The sequence below is a fragment of the Lepidochelys kempii genome, chromosome 2 (assembly GCF_965140265.1).
Source record: "Lepidochelys kempii isolate rLepKem1 chromosome 2, rLepKem1.hap2, whole genome shotgun sequence".
NCBI classification, from domain to species: domain Eukaryota; kingdom Metazoa; phylum Chordata; order Testudines; family Cheloniidae; genus Lepidochelys; species Lepidochelys kempii.
In genome coordinates, this window is record NC_133257.1 from 136,118,903 (window position 1) to 136,135,456 (window position 16,554).

General features: G+C 40.3%; 1 protein-coding gene across 4 annotated transcripts in view; it reads left to right on the forward strand.

The window, feature by feature from the left end:
* Window positions 1–16,554, forward strand: part of ANKH (ANKH inorganic pyrophosphate transport regulator) — a 281,913-nt gene that overhangs the window by 135,022 nt on the left and 130,337 nt on the right. For 2 of the 4 annotated variants that reach the window (XM_073332297.1, XM_073332300.1), the window contains 3 exons: window positions 136–259; window positions 958–1,057; window positions 3,440–3,718. In XM_073332297.1, coding sequence (XP_073188398.1) covers window positions 136–259; window positions 958–1,057; window positions 3,440–3,556 — 341 coding nt within the window. In that variant the 3' untranslated portion in view covers window positions 3,557–3,718. Of the gene's footprint in view, window positions 1–135; window positions 260–957; window positions 1,058–3,439; window positions 3,719–16,554 lie in introns of those variants that run through there. The other 2 variants (XM_073332298.1, XM_073332299.1) reach the window with 1 other exon arrangement.

Genomic DNA, 16,554 nt, shown 5'->3' on the forward strand with positions numbered 1-16,554 from the left:
CTCTCCCTGAAGAAGTGAGCTGTAGCTCACGAAAGCTCATGCTCAAATAAATTGGTTAGTCTCTAAGGTGCCACAAGTACTCCTTCTCTCTCCCTTCATTTTCTACTGCATATTTTTCTTCCTTTTTTCTGACAGTCACAGTTAGAGCACACTTGACTGGCTGGCTCATGACACTGAAGAAGACATTTGTATTGGCACCCAGCTCAGTGCTGCGCATCATCGTCCTCATCACTAGTCTCATTGTGCTGCCTTACTTAGGGTAAGTTACTCCACTCACCACGACTCTAATGGAGTCACTCTCCTTTCACTTAATAGCTGCCCTTATTTAACTCTTTGTGTCTCCACCAAAGGCAGAGACTAAAATAAAACCAAAATAGTTTCAAACTCTTGTAAATGATCACTTCCAAAGTTCCAGCCACCTCCTGTCTCTAGCTAGGCATGTAACTATTAGCCCTTGTTGAAAATTCTACAGCTGTTAAGAGAGATGAAACCAATACCCACGGGATGCTATGAAAACTTATCAGAATTACACAGAAATTACTTACTTTTCTGAAAAATCTATGCAATAGGTATATAGGGAATGGTATCTTTTTTTCTGTAGACTTCTTTTTTTAAAAAAACTGTTATTGTCTACAGCAGAGCTATCATTCTCAATTAAATTCTATATTTAGCTTGTCTTGGGGCAGAATTTGATTCACAATGGGTCTCCTCTTGTTTTCAGGCAATAACAGATTATAGTAAAAAATGAAACTATTTAGGAAGCAAATGTTACGGTAATATATCAGTTATTCTCTCTACCAGTGTCTGGATTTTTTCCCCCAGAAAATATTAAATACCTGCCCCATTAGGCCTTGTGTAAAAATTGTTCATTAAAATACATTGGTTCAATATTTTACTGAAAGTGTAATTTTCTATTTTTTTTTTTAAATCCTACCTTTTCTTTTTTGTTATTCTCAGAGTCCATGGAGCCACCCTAGGAGTAGGATCACTTCTAGCTGGTTTTGTAGGAGAATCTACCATGGTTGCAATAGCGGCTTGCTACGTCTGTCGGAAACAGGTAGGAAACTGGTTGTGTAGAATCCAGTGACCAGGACAAACATGGATAACTACTTCTGTAAGGTGACAAGTTGTGTAGAAAACACAATTTTTGAGTAAAGGCCATGTGGAAGGTGGGCAAAAAAGTGCTGGCTTTATTTTTATCCTGAATAAAATATTCACTTAACTGGATGGAGATGGGTTTTCTCCTCCACCGACACAAACACACACACGTTCAAAGTACAGGCTTGAATTTGCAAAAGTTTTAAGCAAGTGAGAAACTTTACTCATGTGGAGAATTCATGCATCTCTCAGTGGCCTCAGTCCTACATACCCTTATGCTTAACTTAACTCACATGGCTAGTTCCATTGATTTCAGTGAGGACTCAAATGAAAAAAGTTATGCATAGGTAGGAGGAGTGTTTGCAGGATCAGGGCCAAAGGGAATCCCCATGTGAGTATGGTTTCTCACGTGCATAAGTGAGTCTGCAGGATTGAACCCTTACAGATACGTTTTCAGGGTATGCACAAGGTATTTGATACATAACTCCAGTTAGAAGTAGTACAGCATCAATCATCTAATTAGCTAAACACAGTTGTGGTGGGAGAGTGTAGAGAAAAGAATCCTTGCTGCTTTTTCTTTTTTTTTAATTTAGAATTTTCCATTACAGGCAAAAAATCAAAAAGCCCTGCACGTTTTTACCACTTTTGCTTTTATCAACAATTATGAAATCAGAACCTACCTAAAAGCTTTTGAACTACAAGCTCATTGATAGAAGTTAAGAACAGGTTGAGGCACATCAGCAGAGCAGAGAAATTCACACTTCCTTAGCCCATGCTGTACTCTACACGTGCGTAAATAGAGAACTTTGTCTCTCTGTTGTAGTTAATCTTTTCCTTGCTCACTAAAAATAGTAAGAAAAATCTTCTATCCCAAGCTATTCTTGGCTTGTAGTTTCACAACAAATTTCTGTTTACACTAATATTTGTATGATGTGCATGGTATAATTGTCACATCTCCTCCAGTATTTTTGACCTCCACAATTTTCAGATGAAGTACTTTATTTTTGTAGTATAATGAAGTGGTAACAACTGGATGATCACATTTGCCTGACAGGTATAACTATTACAAGTCCAATGAATCTGAAATGATCTCTTCACCGGCCAATGTGGTAATGGCACAACCAACAGTAATTTTGCGTGTCAGTTTATTTTCAGCTAAAAGATTAAATCTAGGTAAAATGTTTGAAAGCCACAAACCAGTTTTCTGTATACACCGCCCTCGTAATCTTGCTCTATTAATATGCCTGATTCAGCTGAATCAGTGATATCAGTGGGTTTTGGAGGGGAGTTTTACAACTGTTTTCAATAAGGACTGGGCAGCCTGCTGAGAAACAGATAATAAGGAACAGATGCTTCAACTTGTTTTGTATTGGGGCTGAGGGCATCTTAGGTTTTACTCATCCAAAACATCCTGCATGAATCATATGACTGTCTTGAAAAGACAAGTATCAGAGGGGTAGCCGTGTTAGTCTGCATCCACAAAAACAACGAGGAGTCCGGTAGCACCTTAAAGACTAACAGATTTTTTTGGACATAAGCTTTTGTGGGTAAAAAACCCACGTCTTCAGATGCAACAGACAGACATTAAGCCACATGTGCTCAACAGCAGAATGTTGGGAACACAAGTGGCCTGCCTCATACTGACAGTGGCTTCTCCTATCAGTAGTGAGCAGAGAGCTTGGGTCAACAGGTAAACACACTACACGGGAATTGGTCTTTGCTTTTGTCACTTTCTCATAGACAATACTAACTAAGTGTTCTGAACTAGGACACAGGAATTCTAGGTTCTGTTCCCAGCTGTGCCATTGATTTTGTGAGCTTGGGCCAAGTGACTTAACTTCCTAGTGCCTTAGTTTTCCTCTGTGTAAATATATGTGTGGTGGAGCCTTGGTCAAATGCCCCTTCCCCCTCTTCTCGAAAAGGAATATTGCCTTCTGTCTTTGAGAAGAATGTTACTGTACTAGTGAACATCACTATTTTTACCTCTTGTGCTCCTGACTTGTGACATTTTGGAATTTAGAACCCCACCTTTCACTTTCTGTACATAGTGTTTTCCCTCCAGTTAACCTGAAGCACTTGCCTCACGACACCCCTCTGAGACAGAGGCAACAATAATACCTGTGTTTCAGAGGACAAAATGGACCCATGGGGATGTTAAAGGAAGTTTTTAAATTAACATGACAAATCAGTAGCATACCACGAGTGGAAGCCAGGAATGTTGCATTCTAAATATTAGACCACATTCCTTCTGATAAGGCCTGCCATTTGTAGGAGTGAGCTGATGCACAATGAACACTATAGATGGTCATGTGCTTATGAATACAACCTCTTTTCGACCTAGAAAAAGAAGCGGAACGAAAATGAGACTGCTACGGAAGGCGAAGACTCAGTAATGACTGACATGCCACAGATAGAAGAAATGACAGATATCGTAGAAATGAGAGAAGAGAATGAATAATAAACAGGACGTGATTGTTCTCTACAGGGACACATAAAATGACACTTCAGCATCTTTTCTTCTCTCATCCTTTTTTTTTTTGGTTTTATTTTTGTAATAAAGAGGCCTTGATTTAAAAGGCTTCAGATAAATTCTCTAGCATACTGAGTATGCTCACACTAATGAGGGACCTAAAGGAAGGTCTTTGCTTTTGCTTGTTTTTGTTTTCTCGCTCCATGCAAACACAAAAGATATGGCTGCATCACACAAAAGGGCATTTTCCTCAATATGCATCCGTCTTCTTTGGGCAATCTGCATTTGTCAACCAAAGCCCTGCTGTGTGTCTCTGTGCCCTTGACTCTGCTGCCGTCCTTTCTTCCCTCTTTCTTTTTTTTCCTTTTTGTTGAGAATTTTAAAAAAACAACCTTTGAAAATGCAGCTTTATTTTACTCGCTTGACAATGATTTTGCTATCTAAACAAATGTACCACGGTGGGCCATTATGTTTGTTTTCACTTGTCATTTGCTGTTATGCTGTACATTGTTACAAAACAAGGTAGGAAGGCATGAGCCCCAGTGAGCAAATGGTACATAAAAATAATAAAAGGGATGCGAGAAATACAGGACAAGAATGCTATTTAGCCTTTATTAAGAAGTTATCTGAGATGCAAGATTTTTCAAAAATTGTACACATTTAAGAAAGAAGTTTTATAGAACATTGGTGCCAAGTCCTACACATAGTTTCCTTGTGACCAGTTTCCGTTCTCCTTCCCTGAAGAGGGTGCAGCAGTTGGTAGAGTGGTGCAGTTGCATCTAAGGGTATGTTTACACTGCAATAAAACACCCAGGGTTGGTCTGTGTTAGGCTCCTGGGGTTCGGACTGTGGGGCTATAAAATTTCAGTGTAGATGTTGGGGCTGGAGCCCAGACTCTGGAACCCAAGCTGGAATGTCTAGATTGCAATTTTGTAGCCCCTCAGCCCAAGCCCTGCAAGCCCAGTCACCTGACACAGCCAGTTGTGGGTGATTTATTGCAATGTAGACATACCCAAGATTCTTCTCTAAGGGAAGAAAAGAAGAAGAAAAGCTTTACCAAAGTTCTGGTCCACTGGTCTGACATAAGTTCTATGTATAATTAGTTTTTACACTACAGTTTGCTATACAATTATTTCTACAATCTGTGTTCAGAAACACACATATAACTTAAAGTACACCATGGCATAGTCCTTTAATACATATAGCCCTATTAAATATATAGGGATATTGCTTTAACCTGTTTCCCTATAAAAGTAAATCAAAATCAGTATGGGAGAAGTTTTGAGTGCCTGCCAGGACGCTGAAGTCCTATGTTAGGGATCCAATTCTACAATTCTTGCTCACACTGAGTAGCCCTTGTGAGAATCGTTCCATGGGAATGAACTGCTCACCACATGAGTAAGTGTTGTACAGGGTGAACAAGATAGGCACTGTTAGGTTTAAGTGTGGCTTAAATAGCACAGAGGGCCTTCACATGAGTGGTGTGTATTACAATGAATTTCATCCTATATGATGCATCCTTAAATTATGAATTTTAAATCTTATTTAGTAAAGTATATTTTTGTAAGTTTTAGAAGTGAATTATTATTTAATTATGGACAAATTCAGTTTCTAGATTACTTACCAGGTAGTCCTTACACTTCAAAGAACTGATCAACTCTAAAAACTTATTTTAAACGTTCTATCAATATGTGTATATATACATACATGTGTATAAATATATATATTGTATATTGTGTAATTTATTTTAGGCTACAGTACACTTCCTATTTTTCCAAGTTCCTTAAAAATGTCTCTGATACAATATGTTTGCTCATGTATTGGTTATACCAGTAGTGAAACGTATTGTATCAGTGACCATTGCATCTTATTTCCAAAGTTTGTACTGTTTATTATATGTACAAATGTATTAAGATAAAACATGAAATTTTGAATGAGTTGCAAAAATCAGTCCATTGCTATTGAAAACAGTGCCACAGATGGGTGAAATGAAATCCATATGGTTTCAGTGCTATCTGGAGGTTTTTCCCACTATTCCTTACAGTAGAAGAAATAAACTCGGACAAATCAACTTTGTGCAGGATGAATACTGTGCACACACAAAAATTCATGAGTACAGACTCACATGGCCATGTGTATATACCCTGTATATAGATTGATGTAGACCATAGTGACCAGTTCAAGGTCTTCTCTATTGCCCTAATTTTGCTTTCTCTAGTACAGCTGTGTTCAAATTCTCAACATGCAGTTTTTCTGGCAAAAGCAGAGCTAAACTGAGAAAATATTTTATTGTAATGTTTCTTCTGGTACATAACTAGAAATTTAAGCAGCAGTGTTTTTGAATATTTGTGGGCGTTAAATATTTATGTAGTTTAAAATTCTACAAAAACAAGAAAGTAAAAATTTAAAAAAATCTAATATTTAAATGCTGAAGCTTTCTGTTTAGCTAGAAGTTTTAGCATATGGCAAATGCCAAATTCTTGGTGATACAATTGGAAGTGTTAAGCTAGTGTAGCAACTCAGATGAAATTTCAATTTGTGGAGAATAAATGTTTAATACTCCTTGTATATTGAATCTATAAAAATAATCCATGATCAAGGAACAGCAGGGTTTGAGCAAGATTTCAGATGTTCTCTTATAGCCCTAGCTGTGGCGAATGGAACAGATTCTGTTTAATCCCATTTCCAGTGTGTTGTGCATTTCCTTAAATTTCGTTTTTGCAGTAACAGACATGTTTCGACACTAGATGGTTTAAGTTAGAACTTCATGAGACAATGGGATACCTAGTCTGTACTGCAGTGAACATGTATTAGTTGTACGTGCACCTACATGAGGTTTATGAAAAACACACACTTCTGCCACACTTTTTGGCATTAATGGGTAAAATTTTCAAAAGTCCGTTAGGCACCAAAGTCTCACTGAAAGTCAGTAGTGCTTTAAATCATTTAGGCACCTTTGAAAGTTTTACCCAATACCTTTTCCTTTGTAAAAGGACTTTTCTGAATTCCCCTATGCATGGTTATCTCATTATTAGTACGCTATCACTGTGGCAAACATTAAGTTATCCCCTTGAAGGTTTCACTGTAAAGAACCAGGGTACAATATTTTCATGAGTGAACCTGCAGGGGGATACTAATATTTGTTGGAAATTATTAAATTATGGAAATTAAACTATTATACAAGAGGAACAAAATTGATTTGTATTCTGCAGCTCATGTGTAAGACCAAGTGTGAACATGCATTACATGACTGAAAACGAGACAAGTGCTGATGACCGATGATTTTTAGAGATGTGTGGATATTAAATATATACACAGGGTTATGCTACTTCGTTTGAGCCCTTCCTTTACAGACTCTCTGATACTGAAGGAACATTTGTTACTGCCTGAAGCAGCTTTCTCAGTCTTACCAAACAATGAACTTGATGGAGAAGGCTCTAGGTTTCCTGGCAAGTGCGGGACCGGGCACCATGTGGTCCCCAGTAGACAGCTCAGCTTCCTCTTTTCTTGCACAGATGTGCATGGAAAGATCAGTAAGCTGTCTGCTTGATAGCTAGAGCTCCACGCACAGGGTCATAGGACTGGGGGAATAACAGAGGATTATGGGTTTTGTTTTCAGCTTGAGTTCATTTATTTTGCTGTCTTATATTTTCCTTTGAGGAACAGATCTTGCTGTCTGCCTCAGTATTATTTTCTGCTTAGTCATGGCAGCATCTTACTGACACAAAAGGGGTCTAAAATAGGCAGCTGGTTGATGAAGCTAGGTGTGCATAGCAAGCCATGATGCATGAAAAGAAATGTTTGTGTTTAAGGTTATTCATTAAAATCCAACATTTTTAAGGGTGGTTTCTGTTATTTAAACAGTGTAGTGAGATTGCTTTGATTTCTGCTTTGTTAGAGACTTGTGATCCAGTACTTAGAAATGTCCTGTCATTGGCAATGGGAGGCAATTTAAGCTGGCTAGCACTGTTTAGGCCAGAATGTACTATTGGATCATTGGCTGGCCTTGCCCTTGATTTGGTCGACAAGAATCAGTCACCTATTCTCTCTGCTATCAGTAGGCTACAAAATTCTCTATTCATTTAAAGGCAGTTTGCAGAGATTTGGGAATTATAAAATGAAAGGGTCAGTTCTGTGTCCAGTTACAGGTTTTGTGACAGATTAAACACAGCTGTGGATAATCAGTGGGGTTACCAGATAGCAACTGAAAAAACAGGACGGGGGGGTAAGGGGTAATAGGCACCTATATAAGAAAAAAGTCCCAAAAAATGGGACTGTCCCTTTAAAAACTGGACAACTGGTCAACCTAATTATCAGTGTTTAATTTACAGCTTACAGTTTAATTTACAGTTTAATCAGCAATGGGCAGAAACTCAAAAACCTCTTTATATTATTTACATTTGTTACCAGGGTGAAGTTAGTGTGTGTGTATATATATATATGTTATATATATAAACTCCATGAACACCGTAGTATTAATATTAGATGGACTTTCAGGCAGTTTTTAAGAAGTGTTCTAAATAAGTATATTGAATGACCTTCTGCCGGAGAAACCAGTCCTGTAGACGGAGCCTGCCAGGTTACTAGGCTGAAGGGGAATGAAAAATCGTTCTATGGGCATCCAGTCAGTGGCTGAGGGAGAGCGAGAACTACATGAGGTGGACAGCCAATCAAAGGCTCAAAGGGGGCCCAAGCTGTTTTCTGAGGGTTGCCATTTTTGCTCTGCGAGCAGTAGAGGTGCTCGAGGAGGGAAGCTTCAGTGAAAGAAAACCTTGGCCAGGACCATTACTACTTCAGTATTCAGAGTGACTACAGAACTACTGGCTGGTGCTGGGAACTGGGAATATTTATTGGAATTTTTGTTTTAATAGCAGGGAGAAAATATTCTTTAAAAAGGGGATTGAGCCATAGCGTTTGGTGAGAACAGGGCTGAAGCACTGCAAAGTGCTACTCAGGCAGAATCATGCTAGTACAGCAGTTGCCATTAAAGCCTTTACAGTTTGCAAGTAAAGAGTGTTACATAATTACCCCTTTGCAAGAAGTTAGCTTTACATGGGTTAGGGAATGCCATGTTAATGTTCATTAAGGAAAAGGCAAACTGTAATGATTTTAAGTGATTATTCTACTGCAATGGATCATGGGCATTTCCCACATCCCAAAATTAGCCTAGCATCACATCTCACACTAAGCTAGTGGCATTTATCTTTACCATTTTCCACAAATGTTACTTTGTTTTTAAAATCATGCTGTTACCACCACAACTACAGATCAATAAATAATGTCACACCTCTGTAAATCCCCATTGACAAGAGTTTCCACTACCCATCACTGTACATGTGGTACAATACCAATATTTTTGGGTCTTACTCTTCTCCTGTCCATATGGAATAGAGGCTCAATGTGTCTTTTGGGAGCTGTGACATGATTCAGTTATACATGAAGATGGTCATCACAACTGTGACACAGTTATTGTCACTCACAGGGAAAACACAAATATGCTAGGTGACAACACTATTGTTCTTTCTGTCTAAACTACAACTGAACTGTAGGGAAGAGGGAGGGAACGGATGGCTCAGTGATTGAATGTAGCTTTCTGATAGTTTGTGGGTGAGCCGTGTAAAAATGAGTTTGGAGCGATGAGTCCAGTTTTCTCAGTAACTAGGCGCCCATGTCACTATAACCATCATCCCAGTTGGCAGTAATTAGCACCCTCTCAGTAAAGAGGCCAGAGACTCAGTGGGCCATGACTGACGAGTGCTCTCATTCTACAGTGGTGAGTTATCAGTAAGTTATCAGCTTAACTCAGTCTTTTATGTTTATTAGTAGTGTCTCACCAATATCTCTGTTTCTTGTTTGTCATCTTCAGTTTCTTCCCTTCCCTAGTTTGAAGGCTCCTGTTAGGCTCTCTTTGTTTGATGGCTTTCCTTAAGCTAAGAAAGAAAATATAGTCCTTGTGGTGACTAATGTCTAGTAGTGCAATGATTAAAAAGTTTAAACTAAAAATTGATCCAGAAAAGAACTTACTTTAATGTGCTGCATTGGGAAAGAGGACAAAGAAATAAGTGCAGGGAGAGAGAGATTTGAAAAGTGAATATTCATCTTCGAAGTATTGGTCCAGGTTCATTACTTTTGTCTGATGGTGTTTTACTGCTCTAATGATGCAAAGCAGTGCTAAACCTGGTTTATCCTGCAAGTTAAACTTTACATCACCACAGTACTTTTAAAAGCACATTTCTGAAAACGTTCCCTTGTGACACAGGGCATAACAGCACACTTAGGCCTTGTCTACAGTTTTTTTGGGGGGGCGGGGAGGAGAATAATGTAGCTGAAATTGATGTACTTAAATCTACTCACTGCAGTGAGTCAACTGCTGGCACTCCACCGTCAACTCCAGTACTCCACCAGCGTGAGAGATGCAGGCAGAGTCGACGGGAGAACAGTCTGGGGTTGATTTATCGCATCTAGACTAGACGGGATAAATTGACCCCCCTGCTGGATCAATCACTGTCTGGCGGATAGTATAGACAGACCTATAGAAAATCTGGGGGGAAACCTTGTTTTCACAAGCATGCTTGTCATTTTCTTTTCCCTTTTCAATTTTCCCCTGCCACAATATAGATGCCACTACTTGTGGGAGGGTGGGGGAAATAGATCAGGTACCAAAGACAACTAAAAATATTAGGAGGCGCCTTATTTTATAGTTGGAATAATAACCACTTTACCCACAAGTCAGCAAGCACAAGAAAGAAAAGCTTGGCAGTTCTTTTGGAAATACTATCACTTCAAACTAGAATGATCCTGGGGGGTGGGGGTTAGAGGTGTGTATGTGTGCGTATGGGAGCGAGATTGATACCATATCACTATCACTGAACTAAAGTGCTAATGTAATTATGGTGGAGCCTCTGAGTAAGGCTAAAGAATTGAGGGGGTTTTCCTGAGCCATAGTGAAATGATAGAGAGGCTACTGTTGATAATTTTAATATTTTCTTAGCCGTTACCCATTTGTTCACCTCATTTGCAGGTAGATCAAAAAGGTGATCCTACATATGCCTTTTTATAGGTGGCATCTGATTACATATTAGTGTAGATCAACAAGCTTTTATATATACAATTAGTCACTGTTTTTAAGTAATATAGTCAAAAGTGCACTTTGCTTAAATTCAGACTTGACCTAAGCTTGCTGCAATATATTGTATATTACTGTATTGCAAACGCACAAGATGACTAGGACCCCAGCCTCTATTTTTAAACTGGGAAGAGTAAAGAAATCATAGAAGGTGGGTGGTGTTTTATTTCCCCACTGCTACATTAGTAAAGTTTTGATCTGTCAGTTTCCTTGTTGGTGTTTAATTTGAGATCAAATCTAGGAATTTGCAACCTAAGGTATTTCCTGCTTGATGACTGGGGCCGATGGATGCTCTGCTGATGACTGCTGTCTGTGTGGTTTGGGCTGGTGTACTCCCCAGAATCTGTCCTCTGAAAAGGTTAGGAACTCCTCTCAAACAGGACTTGGGGCAGGAAGTCACTGTAGAACAATGCTTAAGAGCTGTAACTTTCTTCTCCCCTGCCTGCTTCAGGCCTTACCTTCCCCTTGCAATCTGATAATGGAGGCTGTAGGGAAAATCTTGCCTCTTTTAAACAGGGGTCTCAGTCTAGCAATTGGGCTTGTGCCTATCCAGCCCCTCATATTGCTCCTGTTTCTGGCAGAGCACTCAGAGGAGCACGCACAGCCCCAGTATCTAGAATCCCAACGTCAGGCTAAAATTAAACTCTAAATTCTGTGGGTTTTTTTTACAGCTTCCCAAGCTCTTAGAGCATTCTTGCTGTCTCAGTCTTAGGCAGGATGTTTCTAGGAGCTCCTAAGGCATGAAGGAGCTATGCTACCCTTTGAAAGTGTACAGAATATATGTGCCCATACTCCCCAGGCCAGTGCAGAAGGACCCTCTCCCTTATTGTTCCCTTTCAGGGTGTCTAATTTCACTGTGGGCACTAGACAGACAACCACAAGCTGTATGGGCCCAGAACACAAGGCAGAAGTTGCAGCTGCCTCTTTGGCTCTGGACAAGAAAGAAGCACATTCCACGCTGTGTCCTCTCTCCATTCCTTATGCACTAGCCCCTACTTAGCCCTAACACTGAAATTTAAAAGTGGGGCAGGGAGGGCTGAGACCTAAAGGTGGACATGGAGGGAGAGTGGCACTCTAATTTCACAACAGGGAACAAGTATTGACAGGGTCTGTCAAGATTGGTTCCACAAAAGTGTCCTGTGGAAAATGACTCACAATAAATATCAGTTTCAGTGAAGAGCTTAAGGCAGGTTTGGCCAAATTTTGTGATGTCAAGGGCTGCTGCTGTCTAAAGTAGTAATGGAGATACAGCACCCCTCTGAGGCAGGGGAATCTGAGGTGAGATTTGTGAGTGGTACTTGCATATTACACCCACCAACATTCTTGTGTTCTAATTGTGCCTTTGAATTCTCAAAAATTGACTTTTTAGCTTAATGGCAGCTTCATCACAGTAAGTATTTTAAAAACAGTAGTGGCCCCCCAAGGGTGTTACGATGAACTTCTCCCTGAAGCATGATGCGGAACATGCCTGCTCACAGAAGAGGAGTAGGGACACTTGTACAGTTTCTGTGCTTGGAGCACCTTTGCAAAGCAGGGGTTTTGGCAACAGAGTGACAAAATGAGAAAAGGCAAGGCTGGCAGCTAGCCATACTTTAGGGGATGCAACACTATGAATGTGACCCAGTTCAATTCACTTAACATATCTCTAGGGAAAGAGCTCAATTTTTACAATTCTTCTGCAGTATAGAAAGAAGGCTAAAGCTGACAAAACCAGGTACCACTAGAAGTCTTTCAGGGCCAGGCACTTGGCTTGCCAAGTACAAAGTGGTATTATTAGAGAATGACTACCCGTCACTACTTAAACAAGTCAATTTTCCAAAGACTTTAAGTCAGAGCACCATTTGGAAACATGGTACAGGGATCCTAAAATTTGAAAAAAGTTACCTCATGCATCATTTGTCACAGTTGTAGAAATCCAGGTGATTTCTTTTAAAACAAAAAACATTGGATTCTATAATCTGTACATATGCTGTAGCTGTCAGTGTGGTTTTTTAATAAACACACTATTTGTTTTGCTTTGACTCTGGTGGTTTACTTTAAAGAAAACCATCAAGGTAAAACTAAGTTTGTACAGCCTTTGATTATTAAATGACTGTTAAAGTCAGCATAAAGTATATATTGTATTAAAATTGAGTGCTGTTTATGTATTTAACATAGATGTATGTTTTTGCATTGTTAAAGAAATGATCTATGCTTTCCTCTTTTTTGGATTTGTGCTCCAAGATTGTCAAATAGCTTTCATACTCTAATTTTACTTTGAGTAAAGTTCAAACAATTTGCTTATGATTCCGCTTTTTTAAATTTCTTCATCTGTTACTTCCTCTGATGTCAGAGCATGTGCCTGTTTGGGTCAAGCAAGTAAAATATCCTCTCTGATGGAGATGTTAACTCAGACACTTACAATTGCTTTCCAGGTAGGTGTGATCCTGCCAGATGCAAATACGTAATTTGAAGTCAATGAGCACCTAAAGCACTGCACAGACCTCAGAAAAGCTTTCAAGATCAGCTGTGTACCCTCACAAAGCCCTGCAAAGTTACAAACGTGAAACCATATGGGACAACTTAGTTATTTTGTTCACCCCAAAGATAAAATCTCCTTCCTTAGAAGTTTAAGGTCAGACTTGACAAAGCCCTGGCTGGGATGATTTAATTGGGGATTGGTCCTGCTTTGAGCAGGGGGTTGGACAAGATGACCTCCTGAGGTCTCTTCCAACCCTGATATTCTATGAAAACCATTTTTCCTCCTGTTAAAAAGTCAACTTAAAAAATAGCCCACCCTCCTTCTTCCCTTCCTATCAGGGCCAGCTCAATGGCTTTGAAGAGATGCTGTGGCTGTTGACCGCAGCCATCTGACAAACCACCAGAAGAATTCTTCCAAAGTGGTGAAAACATACTTTAACTAGCAATGTTTTGCTAATAATTTCCAATAGCATCTCACTTAAGTTCAATTATTGTGGAGTTTCAAGTCACCATAAATACAAAGTGTGAACCACCCACTAAGCCAACAGGGAGGCTCAGTAGAGAGTCATCCTCTGAGTTAGATGTCAAGTCTCCAGCGAAGTATCCCACCCACATTACTCAAAGCACATAAGTGAGCAGACAAGAAGTTACCATTTTTCTGCACAATACTTCTACCAAGCCTCCATGTGGCACAGTAGAGGACAATGATTTAGAAGGTGAAAGGGCCTTATAAGGTCCTCCTTTGGAGACTGTTCGCTGGAACTCTCCCCTCTCACAGAAGGCATCTGTGGGTGCCTGCAGATTCCAGGCCACACTTTGCACAGCTTTTTGCACTTCTGATGCTAACACTCTCCATGCCCAGAATGTGAGAATCACTCTTGGATGGTGGGTTTTGTTCCTTTTTAGAATAGTTTTGCCTGAAGTCCTATGGGCCTCCAATTCGCAGCATCACATCCATGTTGCAATGGAGGATTATTATACTTTCTTACTCATTTATGCTAAGGAACAATGCTGAAGTTCTTTAAATTGCAGAGTGTAGCTTAGGTTATTTTGGAGGCTTTTGAACTTCTACAGCACACAACATTTCATGTGCATGTTCCAGGCGAGAACAAAATGAACAGTACTATTTCTTGAGATTTGTAAAAAGATATGTTGACTTTGGGTATAAAAGTTGGTACTGCAAGTACTACACAAGCCAGTTGCAACTGAGTGGAAAATACAAGTCCTTCTAGATTAGAGGTTCAAACAGTGCCAAGGTGAAGACAGGCAGAATCAGGTTAATCTCCATGATATCCTATTTTCTCAGGTGAAATCTTGAGTTTGACTGACCTCTGGAATCGGATTATGTGATGCTCAGAATAAGGAAGTGATTATATATTGAGGATACTACTTAGGGCTGAGAGTTACATCAAGAAGGCTGAAGTGTTTAAATGCTTGTTTTGCTTCAGTCGTCACTAAAAATGTTAATGGTGACCAGATACACAACACAATATTAACAACAAAAGGGGGGATGGAGGGAGAGAAAGGAATGCAAGCCAAAAATAGGGAAAGTACATGTGAAAGTATAGTTAGATATGTTAAATGTATTCAAGTCAGCAGGGCCTGATGAAATTCACCTTCGGGTATTTAAGGAACTAGCTGAAGCAATCTCAGTACCATTAGCAATTATCTTTGAGAACTCATGGAGGATGGATGACCTCCCAGAGGACTGGAGAAGGGCAAACATAGTACCTATCTTTGAAAGGGGGAACAAAGAAGACCTGGGGAATTCCAGTCTGCCTAACTTCAATACCCGGAAAGATAATGGAACTAATTATTAAACAATGTTAGCACTTAGAGGATAATAGGTTTATAAGGAATAGCCAGCATGTATTTGTCAAGAACAAACCAAACTAATTTCCTTCTTTGACAGAGAGTTACTGGCCTAGTGGATAGTGGGAAAGCAGTAGACATGATTATCTTGATTTTAGTATGGCTTTTGAGATAGTCCCACGTGATATTCTCATAAGCAAACTAGGAAAATGCCATCTAGATGAAATTACTATAAGGTGGGTGCGCAACTGATTCGAAGACTATACTCCAAGACGAGTAATCAATGGTTCACTATCAAACAGAGGACATAGCTAATGGAGCCCCACAAGGGTCAGTCCTGGGTCCAGTACTATTCAATATTTTCATTAATGACTTGGATAAATGAGTGGAGAGTGTGCTTATTAAATTTTCAGACGACACAAAGTTGAGTGGGGTTGCAAGCACTTTGGAGGATGGGATTAGAAATCAAAAGGACCTTGACAGATTTGGTCTGAATTCAAGAAGATGAAATTCAGTCAAGGTAAGTGTAGAGTACTTCACATAGAAAGGAAAAATCAAATGCACAACTACGAAGTGGGGAATAACTGGCTAGGTGGTAGCACTGCTGACAAGGCTCTGGGGGTAACTGGGATCACAAATTGAATGAGAGTCAACTAAGTGAGACAGTTGCAAAAAAGGCTATCATCATTCTGGGGTGTATTAACAGGAATGTTGTATATAAGACATGGGAGATAATTGTCCCCCTTCACTCAGTACTGTTCTGGCTTCAGCTGGAGGAGTGTGTGCAATTCTGCATGCCAGACCAGGAAAGATGTGGACAAATTGGAGAGAGTCTAGAGTAGAGCAACAAAAACGATAAAAGGTTTAGAAAACCAGATCTACGGAGAAAGATTAGAAAGACTGGGCAGGTTTAGTTTTGAGAAAACAGGACACAGGGTGGATATATGGGGGTAGGGTGGAGGAGACACCAGATAGTCTCTAAATATGTTGATGGCTTTTATAAAGAGGATGGTGGGCACTGACAGTAGGACAAGTAGTAATGGGCTTAATCTGTAGCAAAGGAGATTTCAATTTGATATTAGGAACCTGCTAACTACAGTAAAAGCTGTTTTATCTGGCATGTTGGGTAAATGGGGGGGTGCCAGTAAGTGAAAAATGCCAATTAACAGAGAGTTTGGGTGTGGGAGGGGGTGCAAGGGCCCAGACTCTGGGAGGGAGTTTGGGTGTGGGAGGGGGCTCAGGACAGTGGCTTGGGGCACAGGAGGGTGAGTGGGGTGCCAACTCAGGGGGCCACTCACCTCAGGAGGCTCTCTGCAGGCAGCCACTTGTCCCACTACTCCTAAGTGGAGGTGCAGCAGCCAGCTCTGCACATTGCCTCTGCCCACAGGCGCACCCCCACCCCCTCAGCTCCCATTGGCCATGGTTCCCAGCCAATGGGAGCTGCATTGCTAGCACTCAGGGTGGAGCAGGGCAGGGGCAGCACACAGAGCCACCTGACATACCTTCACCTAGGAGCGGCCGGGACAGGTCACCGCTTGTGGGGAGCTGCCCGAGATGAGCTGCCTCTGCCCCACACCAACCGGACTAT